Source organism: Cherax quadricarinatus, chromosome 24 (genome assembly GCF_038502225.1).
Source record: "Cherax quadricarinatus isolate ZL_2023a chromosome 24, ASM3850222v1, whole genome shotgun sequence".
NCBI classification, from domain to species: domain Eukaryota; kingdom Metazoa; phylum Arthropoda; class Malacostraca; order Decapoda; family Parastacidae; genus Cherax; species Cherax quadricarinatus.
In genome coordinates, this window is record NC_091315.1 from 5,056,180 (window position 1) to 5,075,256 (window position 19,077).

Below are 19,077 nucleotides of genomic sequence, written 5' to 3' on the forward strand. Positions count from 1 at the left end.
TAAGAAAATGAACAAAATGAACAAAAGGGTGTAACATCCCCTCCACACGACCAAATGTCGCACCGACAATAGGACAAAAATAATCCTGAATCTTTTAAATTCAGTAGAACAACTGAATTACCCATACAGCAAGACTGATATACATTTCACCGCCAATTCGTCCCAGACAATCTTCATGTGTTCTGAAGGTATTCAAGGAGGATATTGTTGAGACGACAGACATCTGCCTCAACAGAATTGGGTTCTCTCTTGGCCTTGGGTGACACGAATGCTGTCTCTCAAGTAAAATGTAAGGACACAGCAACTGGTCTCCAAGCTTCATCCTCCATAACTAAACTGTAAACAGTACCACTCATTCACATAACTGTAGGCAAAAAAGGAAATGCTAGGCGTAAGTTAGAACAAGGGCATATTGGTGCAACTGGTTTAAGGGCGGGACAAAGCATCCGCAATTACATTATGTTTGCCCTTTATGTGTAGGATTTTAATAGAAAAAGGTTGAATTCTAAGGGCCCACCTCTGTATTATGTCATTCTTAGCCTTCATGGTATTAATGAATGTCAAAGGGTTGTGATCTGAGTATACTGTAATCTGATGAGGTGATGTTCCCAAGTAAACTTCAAAATGCTCGAGAGAGATAACCAGGGCTAGAGCTTCTTTTTCTACGGTTGCATAATTCTTTTGGTGTGGCTTTAAGGTGGAGGAATAATAACATATCGGATGTAGAATATCAAAGGAGTGGGAGGACTGCAGTAGTACTGATCCAACAGCATAACTGCTGGCATCTATATGTAACAGGAAGGGAAAGTTAAAATCAGGGCTTTTCAATACTGGAGAGGAGTTCAATAATCGCTTTAACCTATTAAAAGCCATATTACATTAGTCAGACCAAGTAAATTTAATTTTAGAACTAGTTAGCGCGAAAAGGGGGGCGGCTATGTGTGAAAAGTTAGGGCAGAATCGTCTATAATACCCAGCCATTCCCAAAAATCTCTGCACCCCTTTTCTGTCTCTTGGTATAGGAAAGTCTGCAATGGCTCTCACTTTTGCACTGATAGGTGCCACCGTCCCCTGACCTATATTGAAGCCCAAATACTTAATCATTGCTTGTCCAAATTTGCATTTGGCTATATTGATGGTAAAATTATAAGCATCTAATTTCTTAAAAAGAGCCTCCAGACGGACTAAATGTGAACTCCACTCGTCACTAAAGACTACTAGGTCGTCGAGGTAGGCTTCAACCCCCTCAAGGTTATAAGTAAGGTCATTCATAAGTCGCTGGAATGTAGATGCTGCGTTGCACAACCCGAATGGGGTAACCAAGTAGTTGAACAAGCCTCCATGCACTGTAAACGCTGATATGTCCTGAGCTCGGTCCGTCAGGGGCACTTGATAGTAGCCTCGCAGTAAGTCCAGCCGGCTCACATACTTGGCTCCGGCAACCATATCGATTAAATCATCTACCCTAGGCAAAGGGTAACCATCAGGAACTGTGACGGAATTCACCTTTCTATAATCCGTACACATACGATAGGTTCCATCTGACTTTGGGACTAACACACAAGGTGAGGCCCATGGGCTTTTGCTTCGTTCAATTAGCCCATGGGTCAGCAAAAAGTCGATTTCCTCCTTTAGAGCTTGGTGTTTAATAGGGCTTAAGCGATAAGGGGACTGCTTAATGGGTGCAGCTCCTTGGACATCCACGTCGTGTGTCCCCAACGTGCAACGCTTAGGTATATCGCCAAACAATGATGGGTACTTCAAAATCACATTTTTCACTTCTTTGGCTCGGTCACAGGCCAGACCTTTTAAAAAATCGTCCAGGGATCGTAGAACTTGAGTGTTTCTAACACGGACTTCTATTCCTTTGGAGCAGTCCTCCAAATCCTCTGCTTCTTGCTGGGACTCTAGAAGAATGGCAGCGGTCGGGGCTAACCCTCAATAATATTTCTTCAATTGGTTAACATGGTATGTATGGTCTGATTTCTTTTTCCCTAGGGTACGAACCAGGTAATTCACTTCACTCAGTTTTTTAATGACTTCCAAAGGTCCTTCATATCTTGGTTTCAGTGCATGTCCGGGCATGAATTTTTGAGCCAATACTTTATCTCCGATGTTGAAAGAGCGAGAGGCCGCATGTTCATCATGTCGTGGGTGGTGAGGAAGGCAGCGTGGGTGGTGGGGAAGGCAGCGTGGGTGGTGGGGAAGGCAGCATGGGTGGTGGGGAAGGCAGCGTGGGTGGTGGGGAAGGCAGCGTGGGTAGTGGGAAAGGCAGTGTGGGTGGTGGGGAAGGCAGCGTGGTGGTGGGGAAGGCAGCGTGGGTGGTGGGGAAGGCAGCGTGGGGAGTGGGGAAGGCAGCGTGGGTATTGGGGAAGGCAGCGTGGGTGGTGGGGAAGGAAGCGTGGGTAGTGGGGAAAGAAGCGTGGGTGGTGGGGAAGGCAGCGTGGGTGATGGGAAGGCAGCGTGGGTGGTGGGAAGGCAGCATGGGTGGTGGGGAAGGCAGCGTGGGTGGTGGGGAAGGCAGCGTGGGTAGTGGGGAAGGCAGCGTGGGTGGTGGGGAAGGCAGCGTGGGTAGTGGGGAACGCAGTGTGGGTGGTGGGTAAAGCAGTGTGGGTAGTGGGGAAGGCAGCGTGGGTGGTGGGGAAGGCAGCGTTGGTGGTGGGGACGGCAGCGTGGGTAGTGGGGAAGGCAGCGTGGGTGGTGGGGAAGGCAGCGTGGGTAGTGGGGAAGGCAGCGTGGGTGGTGGGCAAGGCAGTGTGGGTTGTGGGGAAGGCAGCGTGGGTGGTGGGGAAGGCAGCGTGGGTGGTGGGGAAGGCAGCGTGGGTAGTGGGGAAGGCAGCGTGGGTGGTGGGGAAGGTAGCGTGGGTAGTGGGGAAGGGAGCGTGGTTGGTGGGGAAGGCAGCGTGGGTGGTGGATAAGGCAGCGTGGGTGGTGGGGAAGGCAGCGTGGGTACTGGGGAAGGCAGCCTGGGTGGTGGGGAAGGCAGCGTGGGTAGTGGGGAAGGCAGCGTGGGTGGTGCGGAAGGCAGCGTGGGTGGTGGGGAAGGCAGCGTGGGTGGTGGGGAAGGCAGCGTGGGTGGTGGGGAAGGCAGCGTGGGTAGTGGGGAAGGCAGCTTGGGTGGTGGGGAAGGCAGCGTGGGTGGTGGGGAAGGCAGCGTGGGTTGTGGGGAAGGCAGCGTGGGTGGTGGGGAAGGCAGCGTGGGTGGTGGGGAAGGCAGCGTGGGTGGTGGGGAAGGCAGCGTGGGTGGTGGGGAAGGCAGCGTGGGTGGTGGGGAAGGCAGCGTGGGTAGTGGGAAAGACAGCGTGGGTGGTGTGGAAGGCAGCGTGGGTGGTGGGGAAGGGAGCGTGGTTGGTGGGGAAGGCAGCGTGGGTGGTGGGGACGGCAGTGTGGGTGGTGGGGAAGGCAGCGTTGGTGGTGGGGAAGGCAGCGTGGGTGTTGGGGAAGCCAGCGTGGGTAGTGGGGAAGGCAGCGTGGGTGGTGGGGAAGGCAGCGTGGGCGGTGGGGAATGCAGCATGGGCGGTGGGGAAGGCAGCGTGGGTGGTGGGGAAGGCAGCGTGGGTGGTGGGGAAGGCAGCGTGGGTGTTGGGGAAGGCAGCGTGGGTAGTGGGGAAGGCAGCGTGGGTGGTGGGGAAGGCAGCGTGGGTGTTGGGGAAGGCAGCGTGGGTAGTGGGGAAGGCAGCGTGGGTGGTGGGGAAGGCAGCGTGGGTGGTGGGTAAGGCAGCGTGGGTGTTGGGGAAGGCAGCGTGGGTAGTGGGGAAGGCAGCGTGGGTGGTGGGGAAGGCAGCGTGGGTGGTGGGGAAGGCAGCGTGGGTGGTGGGGAAGGCAGCGTGGGTGGTGGGGAAGGCAGCGTGGGTGGTGGGGAAGGCAGCGTGGGTAGTGTGGAAGGCAGCGTGGGTGGTGGGGAAGGGCGGGTGGTGGGTGGGGAAGGCTGCGTGGGTGGTGGGGAAGGCAGCGTGGGTGGTGGGGAAGGCAGCGTGGGTGGTGGGGAAGGCAGCGTGGGTCGTGGGGAAGGCAGCAGCGTGGGTGGTGGGTGGTGGTGGGGAAGGCAGCGTGGGTGGTGGGGAAGGCAGCGTGGGTGTTGGGGAAGGCAGCGTGGGTAGTGGGGAAGGCAGCGTGGGTGGTGGGGAAGGCAGAGTGGGCGGTGGGGAATGCAGCATTGGTGGTGGGGAAGGCAGCGTGGGTGGTGGGGAAGGCAGCGTGGGTGTTGGGGAAGGCAGCGTGGGTAATGGGGAAGGCAGCGTGGGTGTTGGGGAAGGCAGCGTGGGTAGTGTGGAAGGCAGCGTGGGTGGTGGGGAAGGCAGCGTGGGTGTTGGGGAAGGCAGCGTGGGTAGTGGGGAAGGCAGCGTGGGTGGTGGGGAAGGCAGCGTGGGTGGTGGGGAAGGCAGCGTGGGTGTTGGGGAAGGCAGCGTGGGTAGTGGGGAAGGCAGCGTGGGTGGTGGGGAAGGCAGCGTGGGTGGTGGGGAAGGCAGCATGGGTGGTGGGGAAGGCAGCGTGGGTGGTGGGGAAGGCAGCGTGGGTGGTGGGGAAGGCAGCGTGGGTGGTGGGGAAGGCAGCGTGGGTGGTGGGGAAGGCAGCATGGGTGGTGGGGAAGGGAGCATGGTTGGTGGGGAAGGCAGCGTGGGTGGTGGGGAAGGCAGCGTGGGTGGTGTGGAAGGCAGCGTGGGTGGTGTGGAAGGCAGCGTGGGTGGTGTGGAAGGCAGCGTGGGTGGTGTGGAAGGCAGCGTGGGTGGTGGGGAAGGCAGCGTGGGTGGTGGGAAAGGCAGCGTGGGTGGTGGGGAAGGCAGGTGGGTGGTGGGTGGTGGGGAAGGCAGCGTGGGTGGTGGGGAAGGCAGCGTGGGTGGTGTGGAAGGCAGCGTGGGTGGTGGGGAAGGCAGCGTGGGTGGTGGGGAAGGCAGCGTGGGTGGTGGGGAAGGCAGCGTGGGTGGTGTGGAAGGCAGCGTGGGTGGTGGGGAAGGCAGCGTGGGTGGTGGGGAAGGCAGCGTGGGTGGTGGGGAAGGCAGCGTGGGTGGTGGGGAAGGCAGCGTGGGTGGTGGGGAAGGCAGCGTGGGTGGTGGGAAAGGCAGCGTGGGTGGTGGGGAAGGCAGCATGGGTGGTGGGGAAGGCAGCGTGGGTGGTGGGGAAGGCAGCGTGGGTGGTGTGGAAGGCAGGGTGGGTGGTGTGGAAGGCAGCGTGGGTGGTGTGGAAGGCAGCGTGGGTGGTGTGGAAGGCAGCGTGGGTGGTGGGGAAGGCAGCGTGGGTGGGGGGGAAGGCAGCGTGGGTGGTGGGGAAGGCAGCGTGGTGTGGAAGGCAGCGTGGGTGGTGGGGAAGGCAGCGTGGGTGGTGGGGAAGGCAGCGTGGGTGGTGGGGAAGGCAGCGTGGGTGGTGTGGAAGGCAGCGTGGGTGGTGGGGAAGGCAGCGTGGGTGGTGGGGAAGGCAGCGTGGGTGGTGGGGAAGGCAGCGTGGGTGGTGTGGAAGGCAGCGTGGGTGGTGGGGAAGGCAGCGTGGGTGGTGTGGAAGGCAGCGTGGGTGGTGGGGAAGGCAGCGTGGGTGGTGTGGAAGGCAGCGTGGGTGGTGGGGAAGGCAGCGTGGGTGGTGTGGAAGGCAGCGTGGGTGGTGGGGAAGGCAGCGTGGGTTTGTGTCCACAAGTCTTGTAATCAATATAATGATAACAATATTTATGCAGGTATTGTGTTGTATACAATGAGTAGATATATATTCATTATACATTATATTGGTCTCAAAGGCCACAAAAGTTACTCGAAAAAATAAAATATTAGAAAAGAAAAGAAAGCTTAGAATAAAAGTCAAAATAATAATATAGAGTGAGCAAGAGTAGCCGATGTTGCCGATCGACACCATGCCTAACCCTTCTAGGGTAGGGTAGGTGCCTGAGCCCGAGCCTTTAGCTCATAAGACTGCCATTCCCATTTGCCCCCTTGGGGCGGGGATGGCAGACCAGAGAGGCCTAGCTTGTGGCTAGGCCTGGGGACAGTTGGTCCCAAAGATGAGGAGGTACTTGTGCCTCCTCCCATGGGAGACTTAGGTCTCAGACACTCCCTAAAGAGGAAGCCAAGGCCGGGCCACCACTTGGACAAGGCCCGGGCCGGGAGAATACCGGCTAATCTTTAACTAACTAACTAACCGATGTTCCCATAAGCGGTTCAGTTTCTGTCAAGTTCACGCCTCTATATCTCGGTATGTACTGATACCAATATTTTTTCTTTAAAAACAATCAGAAAAATATTGTTAAGATTTTGGTAAGAAATTTTTTTTTTTTTTTTAATATTTCTTTCTACTGAGAGGAAGTTTGTGATCAGGGCTCTCGACAGTGAAATGGCTAGTGCACTACCTTCTGGACTGTCCTGCAACAATGCTCCTATGCAACAGTCTCCACCCAAAACAGACTGTCGTACAGACCCAGGAGAACAGGGCAGCACATTTTGTATCTTGCAGTCATGAACCTGAGGATATTGCTGTCGATCATCACCTGCCACCCACTGCCTCAATGAAAAATGTTATGACACTTCTCCAATGAATAGCCACTGCTGGGTCACCACATTGAGAAGACCTATGCTAGGACCCGTTATAGCAAACCTACCTATACCTGTACATGTATCTAGCATACATTTCATATCTGCCATATAAGTGGTCCCAGCTGTCAATTACTGCATTATCCTAACAGTGTTTGTCTAGCCCACAATTAAAATTGATTGCTCCAGACAACCATTCATTTCCTACACCTTTTCTAGGCAAAATGCCACATATAACAAGGCCCTCTCCCTTCTTCAAAAAATATAACTATTGCTGCCCTATAACTGGTAACTAAATCCACGTTTCTACGCTTTCCTACATCATTGCCTCCAGCACTGAGACAGATAATAGGATTGTTCCCATTACCATTCATGATGTCAAGACGGCTAACAATATCTTCCATCTCAGCCCCAGGAAAGCAAACACTCTGTTTACTACTCCTATCCTTCAAACACAAAGCCTTATCCATAAACCTAATCTGACTGACCTCAACAAGCACAATGTTCTTACTTTCCTTAGTGTAGTTTGACATGTCATTCCCAGTAGTCGACTCGCATTTGTCAGGCAGCACAGTGAGTAGGCTGGAAGTTTCCACAGCAGTGTCCTGGATCTTCATCATTTCCACCTCTTTGTTCTTCTTTTGATCTTCACCTTTGTTGCATTCTGCCCAATCACTGCCCAGCTTCCTTGACTGTAGGATTCAAAAGAAAGAATAGTATTAATCCTCTTGTTTTCATCAGTCAGTCGCCATATCTCTGACCTGGCCTCACTTAGCTCCATATTATGCTGATAGAGTTGTGCAATAGAAAGCATTCTTGATTCAGTTTCACAGAACTCACAAAGTATGTCCTCACATGATACAAATCACCTCAGCACCTTTAAACTGCAAATATCTCCACACCTCCTTAAGAGTGCAGGCACTGTACTTCGCACCTCCAGGACTCAAGTATGGCTAACTGGTTTCCCTGTATCCCATCATTATGTTACTTTGCTCACACCCCAACAGCACGTCAAGTCATAAAAACCACTTACCTACACTCCTAACATGCTCACACATGCTTGCTAGTGTCGGGAGGGTTCGTGGAGACGTGATGGTTGGAGTTAAACACACTTGTTGGATGGTAACACATATATTAGCTGAGTGTGAGAGGGAGAGGCCCAGCCTGCCTGTGTTGCCTGTCGTAGACCTAAGCGCAGAGTGAGGACGAGGTTGGGAGTGCAGTGCTCTCATTCGGCATCACGTGACATCACACAAGCTAGTCACTGAGCCTAGCAAGGGGTCAACTATGTAAAACATATGGATGGTACTAACTATGATACTCAGATAACATGTACATATACAGGGGAACAACAACTATGCTGACAGCTTGGTCATGTTACGTATGTCGTCTCGATATGCAATACTATGCTGAACAGGCAGGTGGCTCTGGGCTGATTCTATACAATAGCAAAGACATATATAACCTAGAACTAATGGATAGTATTGTAATGGGTGTTAACGTAATACATTAAAAATTATAAAAACAAATCGTAGTATAATAAAGAACGGAATTGATCGATTGATCTGTATTCATGCACTCTATGGATTCTGAGGAAGAATATATATATTTACAAAGGTGAAAGTAATTAACAGCAAAGGCAGATCTGGCACACACAGATCATTACTGCTAAATTCTCAGAATTCGGAGGGGACGCGAACACAAAAAAAAATTTCTGAAAAACTGATCAGCTAATAATAAACACACAGTGGACAACTTCATACAACTTGAACATCTAATTATACAGGCTATGTACATTAAAACCCAACTCTGTGAGGGTAAGATTTACATATGCAGAATGATTTTCATCTATGGGTGGATTGAATTCCTTTGCAATGGCTAACACATGCCTTGACTGAGGGAGATCTGAACAAGTATCTACAAAAGATACAGCTACATTCACTAGTGAATGTAGCTGGTATACTCTTCTGCTTGGAGTACCCAACTTGGCTGTTCAATACAGTAATTCTTGACTCATTACAAAGTCACTAATGGGTGCTGGTGACTTCAGAGTCAGAATAAGATCTTCCTGGAGCAGGAATCGAATCACACCAGACCACAAGGGATCTGTTCTTTCTTACTTGAGGAATGAACAAACTCGGTGGAGTGGATGAATCTCCCCGGTTGAAAAAAAAAATAATGCTATAACATGAAATATGAGCAAGGGAGAACGGATCTACTATGTCTCACTGCAAGCACAGGGGGAAAAGAAATGAACACAGTCGACAGTACTGGTATTCATTCTGAGTCACACACAGTGACACAAGGTATCAACTATAAAGAGACTGCTCTATAAACGTTAACAACACATGAAGATTGCTCAAGAAACAACTTTTTACAATGCACGGATTACTGTCAACGAGGATAGCATCACCATCTGGAACACAAGGAATAACAACAACACTCAAGTGAGTACACTTGTCACAGAAACATCTTTCTGCAATGGCTTGTGACATCAGCAAGAGATGGCATAACTTATTACAAGTAACGTTCTTCATAAAGTGTCCCCTGGGAAGGAACGACTACCTGAACAAGTCACCATCACAGGGATAGTAGTCTCAGTACCCAGGGTTGTCTGAGGTTCCTCTGAAACCCAAGGTAACTGTACACTATCCTGCATGCAGGATATTGTGGCTGGATTCCAGACAGGAGTGAAGTATTACTAGTGCCAGACTGCTCGGCTACGTTAATAAGTGATTCACGGATTTATAGGAACTTAATCTGAACTTCACATTCTGCAACGCTTTAACAGATCTCAGATACCATCTGTGAGAACAAACATATTGTCCAAGAGCTAGGTATTGTCTTTCAATCAGTAAGGAGATAGTGAGACTTTGGACTGATTCATATTGACTTTGACTGGCATGATACACTAAGTGAGCAAACAAAAGTGACTGGGACATCTTCTCAGGGAACTTACTCCAGGACATAAAAGTGAGAATAATAGAGAGACACAGTAAGCTTAAATGGGAAGAAAATACTTAACTATTTTGCATAAGTAAAGAAAAATAACAAGTCACACTGTAAGCAAGTAAAACTCACACACCAAAAAATGCTCAACTGGATACGCAACACTTTGATAATCAAGAGAAATTGTACTTTACTCGAATCAAATTTACTCAAATTTGCTTAATTTGAATTAATGGCACAGTGAGTTGTCTTTACTCTTAGATCAAAAAAGAAATTCAACAATAAATGATAAATAAATAAAAAATGATAAAACATAATCAATAAATCTTGTGCAAAATTAAAATGACTGGGAAAGTAATTCTCTAAAAAAAAAAAAAATAAATAAAGTGACACACACAAAGAAATGTAAAACTGAAATCACAGAATATTGCACTGAAATAAACTGTAGCAATATTGCAATGAACAATTACTAATTAAAAAGTACTGCACAACACAACACTACAAAAAAAATTCTGAAAGAAAGAATTAATGGCAGCACAATATTTGCACAAGAGTCATTGCAGAATGAGTCAGTACTACAGTAAAAAAAAATTGCACACCCAAAAATGCAGTTTACAAGAGCAACAAAAAAAATTATCAAGGAATGAACTGATTGATCACTTTAACTACTAATTGCAGCTTAAGCAACACTTACTGAACAAGCAAAATAATTATTTACTTTAAAAAGAAGGTAAAAATTGCACTAAGAGTGAATTTGTTCAATGAAATATGAAAAATAATAAAGGCAAAAATGCAAAACAGAGAAAGGTTAACACTTACAATAATGCATGAACAAAACACATCAATATATGCACAATACTATGAGAATTTTCTTGCAATAATGTCTTGTGTAGACAAAAATTGGAAAATAATTCTCTTGCTTCAACAAAATAATGGCACTATTGTCTGTGGAGATAGGACAAATTAGACAGTGTCTAAATAAAAGAATTAACACAAAAGAATGTTCAACACACAGTAAAAATAGTAAATGAATTAATACAAAAACAGCAAGAATACACAAATGCTGAGAGAAAAAAAAATGATTGAGGCAACACTGAGTTGTGATGCAGAATATAAGATAACAAATTATGGAAATACTTCACTGCATAAATTACTAGGCAAGGAACACAGTACTGTGAACACAAGATAACTGTGAAGTGTAAACTCAAGTTTATACTGCTTATATATTGCACACAACAGGAAAAACATTAAAGTACTTATTTCAAGTATATAAAAAAGAGAATACAACACAACAGACATAAAAATAAAGCACGAAAATTAAACACTGAAAAAAAAAATATTGCAAGCAGGATATAATGAACACAGTCTAATCAAGAGTCACTGAAAAGAAATGTCACAAAGGAATCACTGAAAAAAAATTGTCTCAACACTCACAAATGTCTATAAAAAATATTATTTATTATCACTTGAGCGACGTTAGTGAAGAATGAGGGAAGTGGTGGTGGAGAAGGGTGGTTGTTGCTGGCGTGACTCTCCACTACTCTCAAACCCATTGACGTCTTGAAGAATTTGCACTTAAAATGATGATAAATGCACACAGGAGGCTTTTACACTGGCGCACAGGGATGAAGGAACAATCTTGCATCTTGACCCCTTATGTAGTCTGTAAAATAAGGTGCTAGGACCCGTTATAAGGGTAAAAAAAGCAGTGGTAGTGGTGGAAGATGTGGGTGGTTGAGGCGTGCTGAGACACTGCGTGGGCCTATGGAAAAAACGGCGCAGCTCATGTGCTCTGGGTACACCCGCACTAGGTGCGAGAATATTCTAAGCCAGGCTGCCTTAAAAACCCACAAAACACCACAACACCACAGGGATGGTACAAGCACTCAGGGTGGCTTGGAACTTGGAGCACAAGTGATGGTGAAGGCTGGAACTCATGTGGCTTGCTTGAGTACTGGGTTAGTCAACTGGCTTGCTTGGCTTAACCCTTCACATAGGCTGGCTTGAGAACTTGTAACAGTGAGCACAGCAGTGGTGGAAAGCTGGCTTAGCAGGCAAGGCTGGTACTTAAGACAGGCTGGATAGTGCAGGGCTGACTCCCCTCCACAGACTGGCTTGGTGGCTTGGCTTAATTTGCAAACCCGGGTCAACCCCTCGGAAGTAATGCAAATAAGCAGATAAACACTAATACACAATGACTGACCAGTAAGCAGGAAGCAAACAGGCTGGTGGCTTGCTCAGGGTAGCTAGCGGCCAGGTCGACCTGCTGGCAACACAAAATGTCCATCAGCTGGTAGGAGTTAATCTCTATACATCTGCATAAATATCAAATTTACGCCTGCACCACTGGCACCATTTGTCGGGAGGGTTCGTGGAGATGTGATGGTTGGAGTTAAGCACACTTGTTGGATGGTAACACTTATATAAGCAGAGTGTGAGAGGGGAGCCCAGACTGTCTGTGTTGCATGTTGTAGACCTAAGCATGGAGTGAGGATGAGGCTGGGAGTGCAGCACTTTCATATGGCATCACATGACGTCACGCAAGCTAGTCACTGAGCCGAGCAAGGGGTCAACTATGTAAAACATATGGATGGTACTATGATACTCATATAACATATACATATACAGGGGATCAACAACTATGCTGACACTAAATATCCAAGCCCCTCACATATAAAACCTTTAACCTCACTCACCAGCTTTTCCTGGGGCGACCCATACCCAAACTTCTTTCCATTAAGGATTTATACACCCTGTAAGTCATAATATTTTGCTCCATCCTTTTTTTTATTTGTCCAGATTACTTTAAGAACCCCTCCTCAGCCATCTAATCTCGAAACAACGAATTTTCTGCAAAATATTTACCCCACACATAGCAGTCAGACAGGACATCTTCACTGCATCAAGCCTCCTCCTCACATTCACAACCCATGTTTCACTCCCATATATGATATCTGGTATCACTAGAATCGCATACATTTCCCTTTTATCTCCATGGATAACGTTCTTTCCTTCTACAGGTGCCTCAGTGCACCACTCACCTTTATCTCTCTCATCAATTTTTTGGCTCACCTCGTCTTTCATAGACCCATCTGCCTACAAGTTCTCTCCCAATATCTGATCCCATTCACTTCCTGCAAACTCTCCTTATAATTTTTTGTTACCCCTCATCACTTTTCTCTATGTTCATTTTTAACTTCCTTCTTTTACTTACCCTTCCAGATTTGTCCATCAACCTTTGTAACTTTTCGTCAAAATCTCCCATAAGCACAGCGTCGTCCGCGAAAAGCATCTGTGACAATTGCCACTTTGTATTCGATTCATTATATTTTAAATCCACACCTTTCCTTGGCATTTTAGCATTCACTTCTATAAATATGCTAAACAACCATAGTGACCTCAGGATTTCCTGTCTATGGTCTACTTTTTCTGGAAAATATTATCTTATCTCTCGTACAGAGTAACTTGAGCCTCACCATCCTCATAGAAACGTTTAACTTCTTTCAGTAACCTCCCATTCATTCCATACACTTGCAACATCTGCAGCATTGCTCACATATCCATCAAATGCCTTCTCTATATCCATAAATGTAACGAAAGCTTCCATACCCTCGTCTAAATATTGTCTTATACTTTTTAATATGAAGACTCAGTCTACATATCCTTTACCCTTCCTAAAACCTCCTTGTTCATCTGCGAGCCTGTCCTCTGTCTAACCTCTAATTAATTTAAAATGGTTCTGCCATACACTTTTTATGGTGGAAAATGGAATGGTGATATCGACAAAATGTGGAAAAGGACACTTATGTATAGTTCAAGACATTTATTAGAAGAAACGTTTCGCCACGAGTGGCTTTTTGAATCCTAGTACAGAGATAAATGACAAACGAGTATATATAATGCAGCAGTCAGGTGGTAAGCCATAGTAGTAGTAATAGCATTAGCAGTCTCCTAAATGGGTAATGTCCTATTGAATAGCAATTTTGATATAGTGTAACTTGCTGATTTTCGATGTTTAGTGTTACAGCAATTAGGGCAGCCTCTATACACTTTCGCCTGCAACATATGAGCTCCTAGCAAACTTAACAATAACATTCCAACATCTCAGTAAGGAATCATTCAAGACCCTGTACACCGTGTATGTCAGGCAGATATTGGAGTAGGCAGCACCAGTTTGGAAGCCAAGCGCGTACTGAAAGTAGAGAAAGTGCATAGGTCTGCAACAAGACTAGTCCATGAGGTAAGAGGCATGTCTTACATGGAGAGATTAAGGGATATCGACCTGAAGACACTTGAAGACAGGAGAGATAGGGGGGATATGATAACGACATATAAAATACTGAGAGGAATTGACAAGGTGGACAGAGACAGGATGTTCCAGAGATGGGACGCAGCAACAAGGGGTCAAAATTGTAACTTGAAGGCTCAGATGAATCACAGGGATGTTATAAAGTATTTCTTCAGTCACAGAGTTGTCAGAAAGTGGAATAGTCTGGGAAGTGATGTAGCGGAGGCAGGATCCATACATAGTTTTAAGAAGAGGTAAGATAAAGGTCATGGAGCAGGAAGAGTGACCTAGTAGCGACCTATATTTTTTTCGTTAGGTTCAGAATGATTTTGGCGAAATCATTGTATACACAAATTTTCGCTTGTCCTATATGGCAAGATGAGCGTTACTATTTAAGCCAAGATGGCAAGTTCTGCCTATTCGGCACGACATATATAAATATATATATATATATATATATATATATATATATATATATATATATATATATATATATATATATATATATATATATATATATGTATATACATATATACATATATATATGTATATACATATATACATATATATATGTATATACATATATACATATATATATGTATATACATATATACATATATATATGTATATACATATATACATATATATATGTATATACATATATACATATATATATGTATATATAATATATATATATATATATATATATATATATATATATATATATATATATATATATATGTATATATATATATATATATATATATATATATATATATATATATATATATATATATATATATACATATATATATATATATATATATATATATATATATATATATATATATATATATATATATATATATATATACATTTATTTATTTTTTTTTTTCAACAAGTCGGTCGTCTCCCACCGAGGCAGGGTGACCCAAAAAAGAAAGAAAATCCCCAAAAAGAAAATACTTTCATCATCATTCAACACTTTCACCACACTCACACATTATCACTGCTTTTGCAGAGGTGCTCAGAATACAACAGTTTAGAAGCATATACGTATAAAGATACACAACATATCCCTCCAAACTGCTAATATCCCAAACCCCTCCTTTAAAGTGCAGGCATTGTACTTCCCATTTCCAGGACTCAATTCCGACTATATGAAAATAACCGGTTTCCCTGAATCCCTTCACTAAATATTACCCTGCTCACACTCCAACAGATCGTCAGGTCCCAAGTATCATTCGTCTCCATTCACTCCTATCTAACACGCTCATGCACGCTTGCTGGAAGTCCAAGCCCCTAGCCCACAAAACCTCCTTTACCCCCACTTTCCAACCCTTTCGAGGACGACCCCTACCCCTCTTTCCTTCCCCTATAGATTTATATGTTTTCCATGTCATTCTACTTTGATTCATTCTCTCTAAATGACCAAACCACCTCAACAACCCCTCTTCTGCCCTCTGACTAATACTTTTATTAACTCCACACCTTCTCCTAATTTCCACACTCCGAATTTTCTGCATAATATTTACACCACACATTGCCCTTAGACAGGACATCTCCACTGCCTCCAACCGTCTCCTCGCTGCTGCATTTACCACCCAAGCTTCACATCCATATAAGAGTGTTGGTACTACTATACTTTCATACATTCCCTTCTTTGCCTCCATAGATAACGTTTTTTGACTCCACATATACCTCAATGCACAACTCACCTTTTTTCCCTCATCAATTCTATGATTAACCTCATCCTTCATAAATCCATCCGCCGACACGTCAACTCCCATATATATATATATATATATATATATATATATATATATATATATATATATATATATATATATATATATATATATATATATATATATATATGTCATGCGGAATATGTAAAACTGGTCAATTAGCAAGAACTCATTTAAAATTAAGTCCTTTCTAAAATTTTCTCTTATACGTTTAAAGATATATTTTTTTCATTAATGTTAATGTAAAAATTTTTAATTTTGCACCAAAAGAATCTTAGAAAACTTACCTAACCTTATTACAACAGGAACAATTTATTTTAGCCTAATCCTACTTGATATATTTTAAATTTGTTTACAATAATTTAATACTAGACAAACACAGTGAAATATATTTTTTTTCGTTAGGTTCAGAATGATTTTGGCGAAATTATTGCATACACAAATTTTCGCTTGTCCTATATGGCAAGATGAACGTTGCTATTTAAGCCAAGATCGCAAGTTCTGCCTATTCGGCACGACATATTTATATATATATATATATATATATATATATATATATATATATATATATATATATATATATATGTCGTGCCGAATAGGCAGAACTTGCGATCTTGGCTTAAATAGCAACGCTCATCTTGCCATATAGAAAAAGCGAAAATTTGTATATGCAATAATTTCGCCAAAATCATTCTGAACCTAACGAAAAAAATACATTTCACTGTGTTTGTTTAGTATTAAATTATTGTAAGGAAATCTAAAATATATTTAGTTAAGATAAGATAAGATAAGATTTCGTTCGGATTTTTAACCCCGGAGGGTTAGCCACCCAGGATAACCCAAGAAAGTCAGTGCGTCATCGAGGACTGTCTAACTTATTTCCATTGGGGTCCTTAATCTTGTCCCCCAGGATGCGACCCACACCAGTCGACTAACACCCAGGTACCTATTTGCTGCTAGGTGAACAGGACAACAGGTGTAAGGAAACGTGTCGAAATGTTTCCACCCGCCGGGAATCGAACCCGGGCCCTCCGTGTGTGAAGCGGGAGCTTTAGCCACCAGGCCACCGGGCCACTAGTTGGGTTAGGCTAAAATAAATTGTTCTTGTTATAATAAGGTTAGGTAAGTTTTCTAAGATTATTTTGGTGTAAAATTAAAAATTTTTACATTAACATTAATGAAAAAATATATCTTTAAACGTATAAGAGAAAATTTTAGAAAGGACTTAATTTTAAATGAGTTCTTGCTAATTGACCAGTTTTACATATTCGGCACGACATATATATCAATAATAACATTGCACTAGCCAAGGACTCAAACGTATGCTGCTTTGGCCTGCCTCATGGTGGGCGAAAACACATGACGCCCTTATCTACTGGACTATACGATCCTTAAGAGTAGCATATCCAGCGGCATTGAGTGTTGTACACGCTACCTAAGGACACACGATGGTGTGGATGACTCTAGGTTAATTTCATTCTAGTCCCTGTTTGGTGTACTTGTTCAATGAACAGTATTTTACATTGTTGTGACCACGAACGAGTGGTATTGATCAATAAAAACAGTAATATAAAATACTGCTCGTTGAACAAGTACACCAAACAGGGACTAGAATGAAATTAGCCTAGAGTCATCCACACCATCGTGTGTCCTTGGATAACGAGTACAACATTCAGTGCCGCTGGATGCCCTAATCTTAACCCTTTCAGGGTTGAGAGGCCCTCTCCTATACTTGTTCTCAGGGTCGAAAGTTTTTCGAAAAAAAAAATAATTTTTTCTTATGAAATGATAGAGAATCTTTTCCCGATCATAATGACACCAAAAGTAGGAAATTTGATGAAAAACTTACGGAATTATCTCTCGCAAAGCTAGCGGTCTCGCCGATATTTACGCATCTGCGATTCCGCCCTCTTTGAGCCCTATTTTTGGCAAATTCCTCTATACTAGTCGACAAAATTCACATTTATTTCGCTAGAAATTCATTTTTTCTATCGAATGAGTACAGGAAACAACGCATTTACCAATTTTGCCAATTTTTTGGCAATTTTGCCAATTTCACACAAATTTCAGGAGATGCCAATTTCCAAATATGGTTTAGAATAAACAAGAAAGACATTTCTAGCACTAAAATAACAAGTTATCTGTTCGTTAGTCACGTCCCCAGGCCTCTCTTATATTTCTTTTGCCCTCCATTTAGAATTTTTTATTCTTACAAAAAATAGAAGATTTACTGCTATGCAGACTACTGCATTAGTGTAGAAATGGTATAAATAATATCAGCGCACTTGTGAAAGAATATTAGACTCACCAGTTGACGTGCATTGGACGCTTAGCATCGAACATTTCTGCTACTTTGAGCTCAATTTCAAGGTACTTCTCATTGTGAAACCAGTCAAAATCATCTGAATTTCTGTAATATGTCTTCCAGTCTATAAAATGAGACCAAAGAAACTAGAATACAACCATAAATACCATACGAAAATACAGTGCAAAGTCGCTGTTTTAATCCAGAAACACGATCAAAGTTTTTTTTTTTCTCGTTACGCACTGAGTGCTACAGGATTTTTTTTTATACTGCCCACACTGACTACATACACCCATTCTTTCATATTTCGGCCTACCAGCTTTCTCTCGCTAGACTTGAAGCCGCTAGAATTTAGGCGTACTAGTACGTCAATAACCCTGGTGCTTTCTCACCAGGGTTATTGACGAAAACCCTGAAAGGGTCATATAGTCCAGTGGATAAGGGCGTCATGTGTTCATATATATATATATATATGTATATATATCTGGAGAGAGAGAGAGAGAGAGAGAGAGAGAGAGAGAGAGAGAGAGAGAGAAAAGTTAGGCAAGATTGTGGTAGATTAATGTTAATTAGCACCATTACATGCAATAATACTTCTGTATTAAAAAAAATTTCGAAGTGGGAAAAGAAAACAGTCTCAGAGACTGAGCTCTAAAGTATTATCAAGTCTCATGTTTTAATTATTGTGTCTACATCAGTCAACCCATGTTTCAAGCCAAACTAAATGCTGCTTTTGGGCTGTCTTACAACATGTCTCTCACAGGGTACACTGTGCATCACCGTCAGCGTGCTGGAGAGTGGATAGAAACTGAGGTAGACCCTGGAGCAAAGAGTGTGATGATGCGAGGACTTCCCTGTGGTGCACCCCACCACCTCTACCTCACAGCCTGGAACTCTCAAGGTACCAGTAAACCAAGCCCGGTTCTCATCATTAACACACTTGGCAGTGGTAAGTACTCTCCTACTAATTGATACTCTAAAAAGTAACCAATATTATAGCTACTGAAGCTACAAATTTTTGTGTACACTTGAAGACACAGTGGAGGAAAAGATACCTACAGAGATCAAGAAGTGGGAGTTACTAGCTGTTGCTGCTTAGGCAAAGGAGCTGAGCCTAACAGATGAACTGGAAGTGCTGAAGTAAAATACAGAGGTGAGGACTGATAGGAGCAAGGTTCTGGGTGCAGGAACATCAGCAGACAGTCAAGAGACTGGAGAGGAGAAAATAACAAAAGATCCTCGAGGAAATGATAATGGAAACAACAAAGAAGATACTTT

The 19,077-nt window shown here is 44.1% G+C and overlaps 1 protein-coding gene across 1 annotated transcript in view; it reads left to right on the forward strand.

The window, feature by feature from the left end:
• The window catches only part of LOC128690681 (cell adhesion molecule Dscam2-like), a 536,323-nt gene that overhangs the window by 470,823 nt on the left and 46,423 nt on the right, over window positions 1-19,077 (forward strand). The window contains exon 24 of the mRNA XM_070088137.1: window positions 18,563-18,748. Coding sequence (XP_069944238.1) covers window positions 18,563-18,748 — 186 coding nt within the window. The remainder of the gene's footprint in view (window positions 1-18,562; window positions 18,749-19,077) is intronic.